The 18,248-nt window shown below is 37.2% G+C and overlaps 1 protein-coding gene across 1 annotated transcript in view; it reads left to right on the top strand.

Annotated features, from left to right (window-relative positions):
- Positions 1–13,559: 13,559 nt before the first annotated feature.
- NPL (N-acetylneuraminate pyruvate lyase) overlaps positions 13,560–18,248 on the top strand; it is a 21,387-nt gene continuing 16,698 nt past the window's right edge. The window contains exons 1-3 of the mRNA XM_015813127.2: positions 13,560–13,656; positions 15,611–15,711; positions 17,073–17,146. Coding sequence (XP_015668613.1) covers positions 15,647–15,711; positions 17,073–17,146 — 139 coding nt within the window. The 5' untranslated portion in view covers positions 13,560–13,656; positions 15,611–15,646. The remainder of the gene's footprint in view (positions 13,657–15,610; positions 15,712–17,072; positions 17,147–18,248) is intronic.

Raw genomic sequence — 18,248 nt, 5'->3', positions numbered from 1 at the left:
AAAATCAGGGCATCGATTTAACATGGTGGTCACATTTACAAATGCAAGTCAGATATGATAAAGATATTAAACAGTATGCATTTTACAAAGAACAGACTATGTTTGATCAGACATTATTAACTTCTGATGAAAAATTAATTTAAAAATGTACAATTTCTTATTAAATTTCAAAATGGAAGATGAACAAGTAAAAGAGACAATGATAGTATGAGCAAAGAATATTTGATATAATATAGACTTAGAAAAGTGCCAAAGTTTGAGGGAAAGAAACTATAAATTGACAATGTCAGCTTCATACAAAGAAAACTTATATAAAATGTTTTATAGATGGCATCTGCCACCAACAAGATTAGCAAAAATATTTAAAAACATGTCAGAGAAATGTTGGAAATGTAAACACAGACCAGGTACTTATTATCGTATGTGGTGGACATGTGTTAAAGCAAGGAGGTGTTGGACAATAATCCATACTTGGTTAGAAAAAGTGTTAGAGAAACACATAGACTATAAACCTGAATTTTTTTTTACTAGGTATAATGCCAGAAAAACTTGATAAGCAAAGTACATATTTGATTCTACATGTGATAACAGCAGCAAGAATTATATTTGCACAATAATTGGAAGAATGAAGAAATACCACCCGAAAAAGAAATAATCAAAAAAATATTAGACTGTGCGGAAATGGACAGACTTACTTTACGGTTGAAAGAAAAAGAAGAAACAGAATATTTTCAAACTTGGGACCTATTTTATCAGTGGTTAGAGAAAAGATTTAGGGATTAGGAATATAATTTGTCTTAGTGAATAAGATACTCAGACAACACGTTTTTGTTGAATACTTATTATTGAACTCTGTTAAAAAATAATAATAATAAAACTTTAAATAAAAAAAATACATAGGCCAACTCTACTTCCTCCTTATAGAAATTAGGGGTGGGGTTTGGAAGAAATACAACTGATACTCAAAATAGATTCCTGGCTCAGAATTTGTGGAAATGCAGGTGTAGTGGTTTTGTACCAGTTGGTGAAATTCAAAATACCAAAACTCCTAGGAAAATATAAAAACTCTCAAGACAGCCCACCCATTTAGTTTTCAGTCATAGAGACCAACTAAAGTGCCTGGGTGAGGATTTGTTTTTAGAACTCATTTTGCAACTGGGTCCACAGTCATAATGATTCTGGATCTTTTCATTGCTATTGCAAACTTATTGTTTGCAACGAACCTGGCTGCAACCATTTTTATCATTCTAGGTTGCCACAAGAAAGGGAGAGGGAAAAGGTATTTCTGGTAGTCTAAACTTGAGCAAATCTTGAGGGAACCAAGGTCATTTCCATGCCGGAGGGAAGAAGGAGGATCGTTTAGTCAGAAAGCCCGCCAAATTGTTCTATTGGATAGCATGGGGTGGGAATTGTTACATTTTACTACTTTGAATCTTGAAGGGAAAGTTTAGATCTGGTTTCACTTTTATTCATGCCGATATTATGTATCCAATAAACATGTTCTTTGAGGAACTTTCCTGCCTCGGAGTTCTGATTTATTTGGTCTCATTGATCGGAACCATGACACTTATGGTTTCCAATTTAAGCTCAAAAGTTTTATGGAAGAGAGGAAGAAAAAGGAAACTGAACACTGCAACTAGGGGATATCATAATCCAGTCCAAATTATAAATACTGATAACCTTCTATTTACAAAGATAATAATCTTAATAAGAACACAGTATATATGCCAAAGGGTTGACTTGTATCTGCATCACTACGCAGAAGGAAATTTGATTCTATGAATGGTCTTTGCGAGAGGAATTTAAACACATTGCTAAACACATATGTAAAAGAAAGACAGGATCTTTTCAATTATAGTCCTGAGGCCAATGTCAGATGCCTCAATATCCCACATTTCCAAAGAGAATAAAGTTTCAAGTGTCTCCAAAACATTTCTTGGAAATATTGCTTCATTGCCTCTTTTTTGTATAGGAGAATTACAAATGAGTCATCCTTTAATCCTGAATAATCTTCGGAACAAAGTCTTCTCTGCCAGTTGAGAACCTGCGTTTCAAACAGAAAATAAAATTATAGGCTGTCACTTGCCCATCAGGCAGCAGTGACAGATAAAAAAGACTAATGTGCAGAACAAGAAGAAAACAGTAATTAAAGTGGGGGAGGGCTTAAATTATATAGTGTTAGTTGGAAGAAAAATTATTGAAATGCATGCAATGTGTTGCCAAACTGCATCAGGACAGGACAGTAATGCTACTTTTTTCCCTTAAAATATGTATTCATCAAGACAATCAGATCCCTGGCTTTTTTTTAAAAAAAAAAAAACTTTGCTAACAACATTATGTAATATGGCACATATTTTTATAGCTGCTAATAAAATCTTCTCTGTCTGGCAAGATTGTATTAGTTGAACTATTGCACCCTCAGCTTAATACTTAAACTATTGCACTTTCATTGCTAAGAAAACAAATCCCTTTTCCTGAAGAATTTTTCTTTTGAAAGAGAAACTGTTCTTCATCCTTTCCCTTCTGATAAGTAGATCTGATTTTTACATTAGAGCAGATGAAATTTGACCTTCTTGTTTTCCACAAGCATTGCTTCAAGCCCTTCAATCCATTTTTCAGGAGTTCCTCAGAAATCCAAGGAGATGGTTCAATGGACAGGAAGAGGCCATTCAGCGGCAATCCTGTCTAGCACTCTGATCATCTCTCAGTTCCAGCAAGATGCTCAACTGAACTGCCTTCCAGATTGCTGGTAATCCCCGAGCACCATTTAGAAATCTTCAGGATTCAACAATTTCTGGGAAAGATCTTCAATCCAAGTGAAAAAAAAATTGAAGTGAAAAGATAGAAGTTTAAGATAAGGAGGAGATGGGCAGTTCAACCATGTGAAAAATAATTAATAAAAATATGCTGATGATTCCCTGGAGCAGATGGGAGATGCCATAAATGTCCTAAACCAATTCCTGGATGGAAAGAAACAGGATTAGGACTCAACCCAAACATGGAATGGCAGCTAATACAGGAACTTGCTGATTCCAGGAATCTGCAATCCTGATTTTCTTTGTTCTCTCAAGGCTCTTCAATGCCATCAGTTATTATATCTTTCTGGACTATGTATGGAGATTGGAAATGGGGGTGAGTTGGAGGCTGGAGTGTTGCAGAAGTTCTCCTTTCTACATGGCTGGCTCCATTCCCATACAGAGAAATTCATCTCTCATTAGGAGGTGTCACAAAGCTCAAATTCAGCTGGTCCAGAATGCAGCAGTTATGAGCATGCTGTGGTTTGCTCATGGAATTTCATTCTTGGGAGCTGAAGTCATTACCAGTTTTCCAGGGGCAATTCAAGTTGCTGGTTATTTCTTACAAGGCTCTATATGGCACAAGGCTAGTTATTATTTCTGTCCATCCTGGAAGATTAGATTCAGCTGATATGCCCCAAGTCCCATTTATTAAACAATGTCATCTGATGGGACCTGGAAAATGCCTTCTCCACATAGGAGCTTGACTCTGCATCCCTCAAAGATTCAAATGGCCAAAATCGTTTAAATGAACCCAGAAAACCTGGCTCTTTCTCCAAGCTTTGGGCTAAGGTGAGATGTGGTTTCCTCTGTCAGAGGTTTCTATATCTGATCAACAAGAATACTGTTCTTTTTCTATGTCTGATGTGGTTTTGTACCATTACTTTTATCCAGAGTCATTGAGAAGCTGGATGGCTTTAGAAATGTGAATTATCCATCAATCAGTCAATTATGATGGGCTTGCAATCGGAAGCCCGCCCCCCTGCTAATGCTTCGGAAAGAGGAGTAGGTGGAGACCATGACTAGTAGAGCCTTTGCTCATCTTGAGCGGCTGCAACAATTGTGGTTTTAATTGGAAAGAGAAGCACAATTATTCATGTCCTTGTCATCTTTCATTTAGATTACTGTAATTCATTCTGCACGAATTTGTCCTTGATGGCCAGTTGGAAACATCCCTAGTATGAAACACAGTCTTACTCATCAGCCTTGGTATTCCCATATTATATTAATGCAATAGGAGTTGCATTGCCTATCAGCATGTTCTTGAGTGTAATTCAAAGTGCTGGTCACTGCCTTTAAAAAGATTATGACTTGGATATATAAGTAATTTCTTTAATCAAATCTGCCTACCCGGTCCAGCCAGAGAACACCTACCAAGGATCATGTGGTGCAATGGGATGATGTGGGCATTCTCTATAGAAGCTTCCCTCCTACTGAACAGTTCAAACCTCTGAGATAGGGATGGCCCCCAGTATTATGGCCTTCTAGAAGGACTTTTTGAGGCTCTTTTGTGATTGATTCTGAAGCCATCATTGTAAATCTACTGTTTATTTTTACTGCAATTATATATTGTTTATATTTTATATTATTGCTTTATTACTACTATATTTTATTATATATATTGTAAGCTGCATATGGCCCAATTGAAAGTATATAAATTTTCTTTAAAATGAAATAAAACGCCTTTGCAGAACATTGTACTGCCCAAACCCAATAAAAATCAGTTTTGTTGGAAGCAGTGGTAGTATCAAAGAAACACATAAACCAACTGCTGTCAGACCATTATAGCACAAAGCTAGGCACCTATACTCAAAGGTAAACTGAATTCAGTTGGACCTCTTTCACTATAAAGTTCATGTTTCCCGAAGTTAAGCTTAATTATGGTCACTACATGGAGCATTCGTGTCATTTTCTTAGCAGCATTGGAGAAGTGATTTGCTGTTGTCTTTTGGGGGGATTTTTTTCAACTACTCTATCTAGCCTTCTTAGGACATTTTCACACTTGTGATATTAAAAGTGCTTTTTTTCATTATTTGCATCTTTCATTCAAATAACTGTGTTATCTTTCACCTTTTCATTTGGACCTGCATTTAATTTGTGATGTTTATTTTGGGTACGTGGTAATACTGCCACCAGGATCTTCATTCATTTCAGTCAGTGACTTGCCCCTACTAATTAATTAGCACAACGTATTAGCATATAAAAATAGCAATTAACTCCCCTATTTGTCACAGAGATCACACGTCTAGCCTTTATTTAAATTGTCATTAACTTTTCCAACACCCAAAGTGTCAGCAAACGTTTGTGCAGGACTATAGTCAGGTGCCCAATTACATGTTTCCGCAATGCCAATTAAATAAATGAATAAACTGCCATGTCCCACTAAACAGCCATAGAAATACGAAAAAACCATTTACAGAGAAGAGAGCAAAAAGTTGTACAGGGAGCTTAAACTTTGTATTGCTCTTTGTACTGCAAGAGGGGGGAAAACACTTTCTCTAAGTAGCAAAACTGTTGCTTACACCAGTGTTTCTCAATCTTTTTTTTTTTTTTTTTCCCCGTGGCCCGCTTCTGGCCTGGTTTTTCTCCTGTACACAAACACACCACACCTCTCCTGCTCCCATTACTGCTGTCAAAGATTGCCAGCTACATACCTGACTTGTAAACAGAATATATGCTTTCATTTATGGTAATTTTAATAACACAGTTTACAATACACAATTACATGCAGCAAGTTACTCTTAACATAATTTATTAGTCAATTAATGAAACCCTCAGGACAATAACTGATGCTTTTCCGGTGTCAACAAGACAGCATTTGAGGTATAATTGACTTTACTTTTCTGTAACTCCTTCAAGCATGCGTAATTGGGGTGTGGGTGTGTTTTGTGTATTTTTTACCAGTGCCCCTTTTGAAAAATTCAAGACCTCTCAAGAGAGCCATATGGCCTTGAGAACCAGTGGTTTAGATAGATGACTTGAATATTTTAATTGTGTAACATCAATTGGTAGAGATGTAAATGAGAGGGGAGAATCCTTTTGTCTTCTGGAAAGCAGATTTATCATTTATGAGAGTATGGGTTAAGAGGCTCTGTTTTATGAGGTTAAATTTGATTGAGTATTACGTTGCTCGTTTCTTTACAGGGAGGCAGAATTGATGTTTTAACTGAACAGGTATTATGAAAAATGGTTGTCCACAAATTGTATACTTAATGACTAGCACAACACTAGGCCTTCATACATCTGCTCATCTTTTAATGTGACATATAATTATTTACCCCCCACTTGTCCACTTTGTTATGACTATAAAAATAAATGATGTCTTGTGAAATTGGATTAGAATTTATTGAATATTTTCCTCAGAGACAAGGAGGGGTCACAGCTTATTATACTTTGTTGAATCAATTCACTAAAGTCAGAACATCTATTACATTGAACATGCTGAATAACTGCTCTCTATCAATAAGACTATCATAACTTGTGCCTTTTGCATTTCATTTCCCTCTGACTGTATACCTCAGGGATGTCAAACTCGCTGCATCACGTGACATGTCGTGGTGTATCGTGACTTTTTTCCCCTTGCGGGCTGGGGCCAGCAGTTTGACACCCCTGGTATACCTCATAACAGTATACAGATAATCATTGCTTAGTGACCACAACTGGGATCAGCAACTTCATTTGCTAAGTGGAAAATGACATGACTGTCATAGACTTAACAACAATAATTCCCACATGGTTTTTAAGCAATGCACTACAATCATTAAGCAAAACATTATGTGACTGCAACGTAGAATTTTAATTCCACATTCTCCATGAACTCTGTCTGTGGAGATTTTCAGTCATCCAGGTCATAGTTGCCTCAAAGGTGCTTTTGCAAAAGTCAAACAGACTGTTTTTTTTCCTTGAGGAAGAAGAAAAACTTTTCATTTCTCATCAGACACAGTTGCCTCAAACAGTCCAGTCACCTTTTGAAAAAGCACCTTTGAGACATCCATGAACTCTGCTGGTCACAAGTCAGTTGGGACGCATGCAAATAGCAACACATGAATGCAAGGCACTGCAACAGTTATAAATGCAAGGATTAATCCCAAAACTGTTTTTTTACACAATCATAACTTTGAATAGTTGTTAAACGAGGCAGTTGATAAGCAAGAACTACCTTTATATACTCCCTTTTCAGGAGAATGCTCCATACATTTGATAAAAGTACGCTGAAGTTCAGAAAAAATGTTGCCACAATAAATGTGTTAGTTTCTGTCATAATATTCATAATATTCATGAATGCTATGGCTGCAGGTGAGCACAAATTAGGAAATGCCTTTGGGAAAGCTTTCTAGGGAAAAGAGATACAAGTGAACCACTTTCTTGTCGAAGAATGGCAATCAGGAAGCACAGCGACGGAGGAAATTAAGAACAAATTAAAAGAGCTCCATGAAAATAGAGAAAAACTGAGCATAAACACTTTAGAGAACATTTCCATTTGTGAGATCTATTCTCTCAGCCTGTTTCTTACTATAATGGACTTCCCAGAACTGCTAGGTGCTGATGCTATTAAGGAAAAAATAGGTGCAATTTTCACAACAGCTTGTATTCATTGCAGAGGACTCACTTTCTGAGGCTTGTATTGTGTAAGGGTACAAAATTGGTCTTTACTGTAACACTTGTCTTTAAAAAGCAATTTTCTCCCTTCCTGACACCAGGAAAGGGCAAATCAAAACGTTCCTTTGACTGAAGTGTCACCAAGAGATGTGCTTTTTGTAATGATGTTCACCTGTTAATCTTATTTTTCAAGAAATGTTAAAATGTTATTTCTGGGAAGGGAAAACATGAACCCGAACATTAATTGAATCTGGGCAAGTTACCAAATTATTGGGTGTGACAAGCATAGCTCCAGGGAGACACCTAGTGATCAGTCTTAGCATGCTCCTGACTGTTAGCTAATCCAGCCAAAAGTGAGTTTCCCAGCAAATCAATTGACCAAATTACTGTCAATTACTTTTTGAATATATTTTCATTTCACCTACAGTAACTTCATCCTTCCAAGACACTTTTTATTTGGATACGTGAGATCCCGTCAATACATGTTCCAGCCTTTGCTTCCTCTGTATGAGAACAATAATCACAGGGTCTCAAGACAAGCAGCTCAACATTCACACAGCTTTACTTTCCCAGCAAAGCAGAAGTGAATTCAGCCCATTCACACACACACACCCAATCTTTATAGCGACAGAGATTGTAAGTTGAGGATGGTCATGCTGAGGAAATTTTATATTCCTTTATCTTTTCTGTTCGTTTTCTTGCTTTTATATTGCTGTTGTCAACACTGCTAACATCGGATGTTCTTGCTTTGACAACAGATGGAAATGCAGCCATTTTCTCTTATGCTTTTAAAATTAGTCGATGCTGGGAGGGGGAATAAGGATGAGAGTCCAGCTAGTCATAACAATAATAACTCAGCCCTGGGAACCCAAGGACATTGGGCCCAGAGCTGATAGTGTTTGGACGGGCTGGAGAGCTGGGGAGAAAACCCACGCTTCAAGCTAATTGGGGTGTGTGATTTATGACTGTTTATTGGAGGAGGGATTGTACTTTGTTCTTTAAGGTAAACAATGCCTCGAAGTTCTTTTGAAGGGTTTCATCTGTTGGAACCATGACAGCTGTAACTTTAAGTTCTTATTTTATTCATGACCATCTTGAGCTGTAGAAAAGGACAAGCCTAGCTCCCTTTTCCTTGAATATTAAATATATATTTATATCACTTAATTATCCCTACCTGCTTTTTCCTTTGTTATCCCTATCATCTTCAGCATTACAGGTAGTCCTCGACTTACAACAGTTAATTTAGTGACCATTCAAAGTTACTACAGCACTGAAAAAGTGACTTATGACCATTTTTCACACTTATGACCATTGCAGCATTCCTATGGTCATGGGATCAAAATTTGGATGCTTGGCAGCTGACTCATATTTATGACGGTTGCAGTGTCCTGGGGTCATGTGATCCCTTTTGTGACCTTCTAACAAGCAAAGTTAATGGGGAAGCCAGATTTACTTAACCCTGTTAAATTAACTTAACAACTACAGTGTTAAGAACAAGAAAGGTTGTAAAAGGGGGCAAAACTTAGCAATGGAAATTTTGGGCTCAATTGTGGTCTTAAGTCGAGGACTACCTGTACTGAATCTTCTAATCTTTTTCTGAAGAAATTAAATCTCTCAGATGGAGCTCAACTAAGAGTGACCTTTAAATGCCTAGGACAACACCTTTTTAAAAAATTATCTGTTTACCCACCTCAAGATTTTTGTTGAGTCCCTATATCTCAGTTAGTATTATCAATGGTTGTGCTAGCATTCTTCTTAATCATTTTTACCAAGTCAACTCTTCACCACTAAATCTCAACAGGACAGTCCCTCTGTCATTGTTTCTATGATTTTACCTTCTTATTCTTATCCTGTTGATTAAAATTTGTGTACAACAAATCTATAAAAATCTCTACTGTTAGGTTGAAGGGTGTAGTAAATCAAATAAAGTGGTGCCTAGGTTATAATTTTTCAGTCCTGAAATTTAAAATAAAGTATCATTGCCTTTTGCCCTGTCTGCAAATTTCAAACCTCTCCAACATTAGAGGTTTTTAAGAAGAGATTGGATAACCATTTGTCTGAAATGGTATAGGTTTTCCTGCCTGAGCAGGGGATTGGATTAGACCTCCAAGGTCCCTTTGAATTCTGTTATTCTGTTTACTATACTCAGTGTGGTATAGTAAATATTTTTAACTGGCTGACTGGTATATATTTTTAACTGGCTGACAAACTGTACTTAACAAGTAGTCCGTAATGGTACTACATCTAGATGGAGGGAAGTAAACAGTGGGGACTGTGGGGTACCAAAAGGTTCTGTCCTAGGCCCAGTACTCTAATTCTAATTCTTCCTTCCTTCCTTCCTCTTTCCAGCAAAGCGGGGGGGTAGGTGGGTGGGAGTGAGGGATTGCAAGGCTGACTGGAAAATTGTCACAGAACTTTGAAAATAATGAACATGTGACCACAGCAGCAGCCCAGAGGCCCAGCAGCAGCCAGGAGCATTGAAGTAGTCACAACCTGAATTTTGGATGCATTCTGTAAGTTAGCCCATTTGAGGTACCTTGGTTCAAAAAATATTGCCCTATGATACACCAATTCACCCAGTTAAAGGTCATAACAACAAAAGTTTTAGTAGTATTTAGATAGATAAGTCAGGTTGGTGAAAATACCTAATACTCCTCTGTTTTCTGCCTAACAACAACCCTGAGAGTTGTGTTAGGATGAAAGAGAGAGACTGACCAGCCCAATCACCCAGTTGGCTTTCATACCTAAGGGAGGCCTAAGAATTCACAGTCTCCTGATTTCTAGGTCAGTACCTTAACCAATACAGCAAACTGGCTCTTGTGAATTTAATTTAAATCTACTTTAATACCATTGAATATAAATTTATGAAATTTACCAATTAAGCAATCCTAATTCTATCCTGTGTTAGCTACAGTCTGCATATATGAAATCCTGACCCTAGCTTCTTACAAATTCTCCATCTCATTTATTTTTGTCTCTCTGAACACAAATTCAGAAACTGTATACAGATGTACAAATGAGCTAAACAATGCACACTTTTCTGAGTGGATGCATGAGCAAAGATCAAATTACAGAAGTTAGGAACTTATTCTAAAGACAACTGAATTTTGCCACATCTTTCTGTATTTCTACTTTTCATCATTTTATTTTATTTTTTTGTTGGTAATTTTAAGGAACTGTTTGGAAGAGGCACCCTTTATTTCTAAAGGATTTCCTGAGATATCTTTGCTCATTCCCAAACAAGTTGTTTTACATGCATTGACAACCACAGAAGTACTTTAACTTGCTTTGTCTGACAAATAATTAGCTCTTCTGGGATGTCTATCAATGGAATGCTTATTAATCACATTCCATGGAAGAAACATTGCTTTGTCAAGTTTTGAGAGCAAAGGGACTGATATAATTTAGCGTTTTGCAAGGACTTCATTTTAGCTCCCGGGGGAGGGGGGCTCCTTTGCACTGCACAGAATATAATAACCTCAAGCCATGTTTCTCAACCTTGGCAATTTGAAGATCTCTGGACTTCAACTTCAGGCTGGCTGGGGAATTCTGGGAGTTGAAGTCCATATATATTCAAGTTGCCAAGGCTGGGAAACAAAGCATCAGGCTGAGTAAGATGTCACAAACTTAAGCCAAAGGAGCAATGTGTTTGTTTGGGGGAGGGGGGGAAGAGGGAGAAAGATCTAACTTTTTTCCATTCTAGTTCACATGAACCATCAACCTTGCTAAATAACACCTTTGCTCTTCCCATTTGAAAAACAAAATGAAAATCTCGATCCCCCATTGCAAATATCTCCTACCCCAACTTCCAAATCCTCAAATTATTTATTTGTATTAAAATGCTGTTCCACTGCTTTTGGTTCTTGGTTTTCTGGCTAACCACACTGCCCCCTGCTCTCAAAAGCAAGCCCTTCTCTTACAAGGAATCCCTTTCCACAACTTAATTATTCACAGTATGCTTCTTCCAGTAACTTAATTCCTGGTTTTCTTCCTTTAGCTGCCCCCATGTTGAACTCAATATGGGCGTTTTGCAAGCAAGAAGAGGCAGATCTAGAGCCTTCAGATAGCAGCTACCAATTATAGCCACACACCAAAGAACACATCTGTCTGAGCTAGTATGGGTCATACCATTTAGTCAGAAAAGAATATATAGTTAACCAAGTAAGCTATAAACCTACAGAGATTGCTTGGTCAATAAGCATTAGGAAGAGCCTGAAGTTTGAACAATACAGGTAGCCTTGACTTATGACCGTAATTGAGCCTAAAATTTCTGTTTTAAGTGAGACATTTGTTAAGTAAGTTTTGCCCCATTTTACGATTTTTCTTGCCACAGTTGTTAAGTGAATCACTGCAGTTGATAAATTAGTAACCTGGTTGTTAAGTGAATCTGACTTCCCCATTATCTTTGCTTGTCAGAAGGTCGCAAAAGATGAGTACATGACCCTGGGACACAGCAAAAGTCATAGATATGAACCTGTTGCCAAGCATCTGAATTTTGATCACATGATCAAGGGGATGCTGCAAAGGTTGTAACTATAAAAAACAGTCATAAGTCACATTTTTCAGTGCCATAGTAACTTTGAACGGTCATTAAATGAACTATTATAAGTCAAGAATTACCTGTACTTATTATATTATAGGTACCGGAACAATGGAATTGCAGTGCCTTGGCTTCGACATTATAATAGCTTCTAGGCTAACTATTTTATCTGGAATTGACATAATTAAATACTACCACCACCATGCCAAGCTTGCTATAGAGAATCCAAGCAACTTTTTAAAATAAAGTGAAAAATAAACAAGAAGGTGATCCTGGAAAATGGCTGATGATAATTAAACCATTTCTGTACCAAGTAGTTTCCTTAGAGGGATAGATAGACCCTCCAGGTAGGCAAATATTTTTGGTAGGAGATGATCGCAAACTGTAATCAGAGACTCTGAAACTAGAAAGAAAAAGAACAAAAAGAATACATCTTAAATTTACCATTTAAAAAATAATTATAGTAATAGTTGTTCCAAATATACTCCCACCCCCAGCATTTAGCCACTTTATCTAAAGAGTTTGAGACCCACAAAACCTATAACTGGAAAAAAATTAGCTGTAAGAGATTTTAAAAATGTACAGATACCCTTGAGTCAAGCTTGACCTGCGATATGAAGACACATTTCTACAATTTAATTTTGCCATTGTGCAGAAGTGGGTTCCAATTGTCTTCTTTCATCATATTTTTTCATCTTCTCTAAAATTCCCCAGTTGGTTACCATTCAATTAAAAATCAGGAATCTGTTACCTTTTGAGATTGGACAAGTTCAGCCAGATACTGAATTAACTCCAATAAATCTTTTGCTGCTCTAATAAACATTATTACCCTTAACTTGGTGGTTCTGGATTTTTTTTAAAATTTGTAGTTAACATGAGTATTATTTTATTGCAATTCCAGCCATAGCATCTGATCTATAGCCAGAATTACATTTCTATAGCTTGGCTTCTATTTCCATATTCTACTGTCACTTCCCCATCCTGTTATGGTTGCCCTCTCCACCAGAGCCAACATTATAATTTTCTTTCTTTTCATTTGACTAAGGCACAAACAAATCTTAAAATCCTGGTTGCATCAACAAAAACGTGTAAACTAAAGATGCCATATTCTAGTTCTGACCACAATTATGAAAGATTAATGCAGTTAATGCCAGGTTTAGCATCAGGCTAAATTACTTCGGGATTGTTGTAAAGAAAAAAAAATAGGAGAAAGGGAGAAGTATATTTACCACACTAAAGTACCATAGACAGGAACGGGTGTAAATGTAATAATCTTACACCGATCTATCCGAAGGCAAATTTTTCTGGATTTGATGAAACTGACAGCTGGGTATATAGAGGTTTATACTTCAGGCGTGCTCTTTCCAAACAGGTTTTAAAATGCGTATAGTTTAAAAAACAAAACAAAACAGGGACGAACTTCCTCTTCACCATAAAGCTCTTGGCACTTTCCGTAGGATATAAGCATTTGAATTTCACTCCGCTATGAATCCCTTTTGACGCTTCCATGTTTGATATCTCAGCGAACAAAACTTCCCAGTCTCGGATACTGTAAAGAGTTAAGTTCAAGGGAACGGACTTAAGTATTGCTTCCGGGCATGCTCAGTGTTTCCCAAAAGTGGGAGGGGCATGAGAGAGAGAAAATAACGAGAGAAGGGCGGGGGAGAAGACCTCTCTTCTGCTTAGTGTGATTTTAAACCAGGCGTTCCGAATATCGGAGTGGTAAGTTTATTGTGTATTGTATCTTTGGAGAATATTGACATAACTTGGACTGGAAAGGAGAGTATGAGGATAGAACCCTCCTTTGGGTTCAAAAGGATCTCAAAACACCCCCAAACAAAACAAAAACAAGAAAAAATCACGACAACTCCGATTGAGCAAGCGAAGCCAGTGATTGGTTAAACCTCTGTGCGGTGGCTAATTTTCTTCTTTTTAAATATCTTTATTAAATTTCAAAATCAAACATTGAAATACAAATTACATAAAAGGAAAAAGGGAAAGGGAATATTGGGACAAGTTAAAAGTGACAAGAAAAAAATCCATCAAATAGCGATGTAGTAGTGACCTCCGAATTTTGTTCAGTTGTAAGACAATAATATATAAGCATGTTTTTACATGGGCTTAGAGGAATTTAGGAACTGGTTTTTAATTTTTTGCATAAAATGAAGTTTGGCTTCTGCCAAGGAAATTGGGTTTACTTGTACTCATGTAAAACATTAATAATCCAGTGCCTTCATTTAGATGAAACTTACAAAATATTGGAGTTAGCAATGAGTTTTACAAAATTGTTTCTCAGACTGGATGATTGTGTTTACGCAATCCATAAGGCTGTGCCAGAAGTCCCACCTATCATATGTTGCTGCCTGTTAGGTGTTCTGAGAAAAGCCTGACTTAAATTAGTTTACTGTACATAGAAAGTACTTCTCTCTGTCTGAAAACATTTATTCTCTACAATTAACAGGAACCCACACTGCTAGCACTCCTTTATACAAATAAAATAGTTCTATAATATTAACCCAAGTAAATTATGTACTGAGTCCATGGAAGACAAATGCCAAATGTTCTAGTAATATTGGGTAAATGCCCAAGGGAAAAAATCTCAAGGCTCTTCATGTAATAGGAGAAAACAAAAACTTGCTTTGTAAGCTGGAAAAAGAGCATAGGATGATGCTCTTTGGATTATGACAAATTAAAATGTAACAACACCTAACAAAATTCATTGACCTGTTGTGCTGAAATTTCATATCCTCTTAATGAAGTTACTATTCCTGAAATTTAGGATTTTTTTTATTACTATTAATTCCAGTACTAGTTAATGAAAGAGATAATTGTGATCTGAGTTGAATTGAGGGGTCTCTGGGCCAGCTGAAAATGAATAACCTGTTTTCTAAATCCACTGAACTGGGGTCCAAATTAAAACTTCTGTTCATCAGTAGTTAGATCCCAAGAATATTTTCTGTCCCTGGTCACTCAGGTCTAGCCAGATCTAGTCAACATATAGCATTTGTTGTTATATGTTGTTGATAGCCTCAACATGTTGCATTCTTTGTTCTGTGTTGTTGATGTAACTCCACAAAGCTGTTTAAATCTGTAATGTTACTACAGGATTTGTGACCAGAGCCCTATAGCAGAAATAGTAAGTAATGTGCTTGGAAGATGTTCTGATATTCTAATTGTTAGAAGTAAGTCTTCATCCTGGTTCATCCAAGCCGGGAATAAATAAGCAAACATGGCGACTGCTTTGGGAAGAAGATTACAGTTTATTGCAGAAGACAGATAAGCAGCAGAGGAGAAGAAAAAAAGAGAGCGAGCACATGGGTAGAAGGCCTTTTTATACCCTCTAGCCTTGCCTGGAAGTTTCCTGTTCCTGTGGCATGAACTTTGAAGNTCTTTTGTCTTGAGATCCCTGGCTCCAAACTTCCTGATGGTTCCACATCTGCATATGTATAAGACTAACTACTGCCCTGGGCAAAGAGATGAGGCCAGGTTTGGTTTCTGCTTTTCAAAAAATGCTTTTAAAAATCCTTTTGGTGAACAATATTTTTTCTGCCTTTTTAATATTTCCTTCTCTGGGTTAACTTCCCACATTTTGGTCCTGAACTTTGCCTTAAAGTTTTAGTATTAACAGAAATCATCCAGTGCTCAGTATTTATTTATTTTTTTTTGCTTATTCCAGGCAGATTTCTTCTATATCTCTGACTCAGCTTGTTTCATGGCATTCCAGAAGAAACTGCAGGGGCTGGTTGCAGCCGCCATTACCCCAATGACTCAGGAGGGGTAAGTGTTTTGTTGATGCTAAAAGCAATATTAGTTTAGTACATTAAATTAAATGTACCATATCCAAACATCTTCAAATAAGGGGGCAATGGCCTTCTGGATAGCAACAATTAGATCTTATCATATTTGTTTTTTGGTTCTTGGAAGTATTTAACTTGCTTGAATTGTCTGAAATATCTTTATTCAACTACACAAATTGAATGTATACTTTGCAATTCTCCCCTCCTGGCTTCTACATTTGCCAAAATCCATTTTTCCTCTGCAGATTGCTTTTATCTTCCCTGTATTTAACAATTACTTTGTTAAATGTTGATATGTGACACCTATCAATATAGCTCGGTATACAAATCCTCAGGTGTGTCTGAAGTAGTTTTTCAGTTTCTAATCCAGGCATGTCAAACTCGCGACATCACGTGACGTCGCACGACATATCGGAGCTTTTTCGCCATTGCCAGCAATGGGGTGGGCACGGCTCCGGTATGATGAAACCGGCCTGCGGGCCGGCAGTTTGACACCCCTGTTCTAACCTATATAGATTCCTCCATCAGATGCAGAAGGTCCCAATGCAGTATCATGCCACTATAGTATGGAATAAACCAAGAGTTTTTAGAAAAGATACTATCATTTGGCAGTAGACAATTTGTAAGAGGAAAATAACAGACTTGGGTCTGATATTGTAAGCAGTCTTTTCTTCTCAATATTTTGGAGACATTGTAGGCACGTCCAGCTCCCATGCAAAGTCCTAGTGCTGGGAAAGGTGGAATGAAACAGAGGAGAATGATCAGCAGCAGACAAGATTACAATAGCAATGGGTGCACACCATTGGAAAACTTGAAGGGTCGGGTTAGGCATAGATCATCCTGGGGAAATTCTATTTATGTCCTTGTTGAAAGTTGACCCTGGAATGGTGGTACATCAATTTTCTTTAAACAAATACACCTGTCAGAGACTTCATCCAACTTTATCCTTAACTATTAAGGATCTAGATCACTTGATAACTCTTATTTAGTAAACTGACTTTTAATAGGAAAGATGATATAAATGTCTTTCTATGTGTGCTAAAACTTTTTCCAAAGCAAAATCTTGAAAGTCATATAAAAATTCAACTCTTAACAGATTTTGTTTTGAACCATTTTCTGCTTGCTTTTATAAACTAAATTTTCCCCTTCATAAAGTGTTCTTTGAAGGGAGGGGAAACTGCTTATTAGATCTTATTCACTATTTTGTGCCAATGACAAAAGAAGGAAAAAATTCTGAATCTCCATCTTCAAGAACTTTAGTTTGTAAGTTGTTACTTGTAAAAGATTTTTATAACTAGCTCCATCTGCTCTGTTATGTTCCTTTTTTCTTTTTTCTTTTAGAAACATCAATCTCTCTCTGATTGGGCAGTATGTGGATTACCTAATAAATCAGCAAGGTGTCAGGAATGTATTTGGTAAGACACAGATTATAACTTGTATTTCAAGGAAACTTTTCTTTTGAATAAAAGGGACAGCTTCTGGTTTAGAAATAGATACAGTATCAAACATGGATAACCAAGAGATAACTATGAATGGTGACTTATCCAGCATATGACCAAACTGAATACAAATTCACTCCATTTGATTTCATTTTGTCTCTCCCTTGGTGTAAGTGGCTAATTAAACTAGAAGAAGTGTACTAAGGTAAGTAAATTAATTACTAAATAAATTAAGTTTGGGATTATGTGTCCAAGCAAGCTAGGATTTAAAAGCCCTCAACTGCCTTAGTTTAGCAGCACTTCTTAAAAAGAAACAGACAGCTAAGAGCTCACAGCCAGAGCAAGCAGGAAAATAAATGGGAAGTTAGGCAAGAAAGCTTGGGAGTTGCAGAGCTGATCTTCCAAGGTTTTGCAAATAATGTTTAGCTGATTAGTAGCAGCTGTTTTGTGTGTGGGGGTGTGTGCCATACTCACTTATTTGTTGAGCACATGATCTGAGGGGGATGTCTTATCAGCTTGTGCTAACTTACTTGACCTCATAACTAGCAAGAGGATGGACCTGCATTCCTTAGCTAGCCATTCAAGGCTTGGCTAGCCCTCTGTAGAAAAGAAAAGAGCAACAGTAGTTGGAATAAGGGTACAGGAGAATAATCAGGAGAAACAGTTTTGTGAGGAAGATTAAGAGGAGAAGGAATTATTGCACCACAGGTGCATTGAAGCAGCAGCTACTGTGAAATGTTTGAGTGGCAAATATATGCCAGTTATACCTGTTGCAAATGGAAGCTTCTCTCCTTGCTAAAAGAGAAGCTGAAAAGGGTGGAGACCAGCCTTATTTAAGATTCATCAGGAAAAGTAACGAACATACCCCCCGAGATCCGGACGAACTACCCCCCGAGATCCGGACGATTCCGGATCTCCTAACCTTCCGCCGCGCCCTCAAGACATGGCTTTTTCAACAAGCGGGCCTGACCTAGGGTGAATTTTAAATAGGGATAATTTTTAATGATTTTAAATAGTCACAGCCACTAATATTTGGATTTTAATTGGTTTTTAGAAGGGGTAATTCTGTATATTGTTT

This window comes from Protobothrops mucrosquamatus, unplaced genomic scaffold (assembly GCF_001527695.2).
Source record: "Protobothrops mucrosquamatus isolate PMUCROS unplaced genomic scaffold, P.Mucros_1.0 scaffold140, whole genome shotgun sequence".
NCBI lineage: Eukaryota > Metazoa > Chordata > Lepidosauria > Squamata > Viperidae > Protobothrops > Protobothrops mucrosquamatus.
Note: the sequence above shows the minus strand (reverse complement) of the source record. Positions and strands in the feature narration are given on the sequence as shown.